Source organism: Etheostoma cragini, unplaced genomic scaffold (assembly GCF_013103735.1).
Source record: "Etheostoma cragini isolate CJK2018 unplaced genomic scaffold, CSU_Ecrag_1.0 ScbMSFa_3554, whole genome shotgun sequence".
NCBI classification, from domain to species: domain Eukaryota; kingdom Metazoa; phylum Chordata; class Actinopteri; order Perciformes; family Percidae; genus Etheostoma; species Etheostoma cragini.
In genome coordinates this window covers 1-1,291 of record NW_023267835.1, presented here as the reverse complement: position 1 = coordinate 1,291, position 1,291 = coordinate 1, and the positions used below count along the sequence as shown (strand labels likewise).

Here is a 1,291-nt window from a genome sequence, read left to right as displayed (position 1 = left end):
ATATATATATATATATATATATATATATTTTGTTGTGTCTTCCTTTCCTTCTGTTTTGTTGTCTGTGTCCTGCTTTGTGTGTGACTCTGAAACACCGAGCAGCTGTTAATGAGGATGAGTGGTGCAGTGAAGGTCAGTGCACAGGAAGGAAGGCTGGACAGGACGGGACTACATTTCCCAGAGGACACTGCTGCCAGGAAAAGGCCACTTCCTCTGACACACACACACACACACACACAGATAGACGCACACACAGATAGACACACACACATACACACACATAGACGCGTACAAACACACACACACAGAGATAGAGACACACACACAGAGATAGAGACACACACACACACACACACAGATAGACGCACACACAGATAGACACACACACACGAATACACACACACATAGACGCGTACAAACACACACACACAGATAGACACACACACACACAAACACACACATAGACGCGTACACACACACACACACACACACACACACACACAGACACACACAGACAGACGCACACAGACAGACGCACACAGACAGACGCACACAGACAGACGCACACAGACAGACGCACAAGCATTCAGTACACACAGACACCCCCCGGCGTGTAGCCATGGTAACAGAGTACCTGTGGATGTAGTTCTGCTGGTGGATGGAGTGGATGGCGAGGACCATCTCAGCCACGTAGAAGCGGGACATGTCCTCAGGGAGACGGTCCTCAAACTTACTGAGCAGGGTCAGCAGGTCCCCCCCCACGTAGTAGTCCATCACCAGGTACTGCAACACACACAGTACTACTTACTCAGAGTACTACTGCAACACACACAGTACTAGTTCCTCAGAGTATTACTGCGACACACAAAGTACTAGTTCCTCAGAGTACTACTGCGAAACACACAGTACTACTTACTCAGAGTACTACTGCGACACACACAGTACTAGTTCCTCAGAGTACTCCAGTAGTACTCAGAGTACTCACCAGGTAGTTGTCGTCCTGGAAGGCGTAGTGCAGGGTGGTGATCCACTGGCTGTCTCCTTTCACCAGGACGTCCCGCTCCTCCCGGAAACACGCCGTCTGGAACACACCACCGTTACTCATTCCCCCTGTTCCCTCTCTCATTCCCCCTGCTCTCTGGGGTTTTCCCCTCTCATTCCCCACGCTCTGGCATTCCCCCCTGCTCCCTCTCATTCCCCCTGCTCCCTCTCATTCCCCCTCTCATTCCCCCTGTTCCCTTTCTCATTCCCCCTGTTCCCTCTCTCATTCCCCCAGCTCCCTTTCTCATTC

At 50.9% G+C, this 1,291-nt stretch overlaps 1 protein-coding gene across 1 annotated transcript; it reads right to left on the bottom strand.

Moving 5' to 3' along the window:
* Nucleotides 1–593: 593 nt before the first annotated feature.
* LOC117940868 (serine/threonine-protein kinase MRCK gamma-like) lies at nt 594–1,114 on the bottom strand (the record flags this gene model as incomplete). The annotated part of the gene is made up of 2 exons (XM_034865991.1): nt 986–1,114; nt 594–783 (listed from the first exon to the last, which is right to left on the bottom strand). Coding segments are annotated over exons 1-2 (310 nt in total), but the record flags the coding sequence as incomplete, so codon positions are not given.
* Nucleotides 1,115–1,291: the final 177 nt, after the last annotated feature.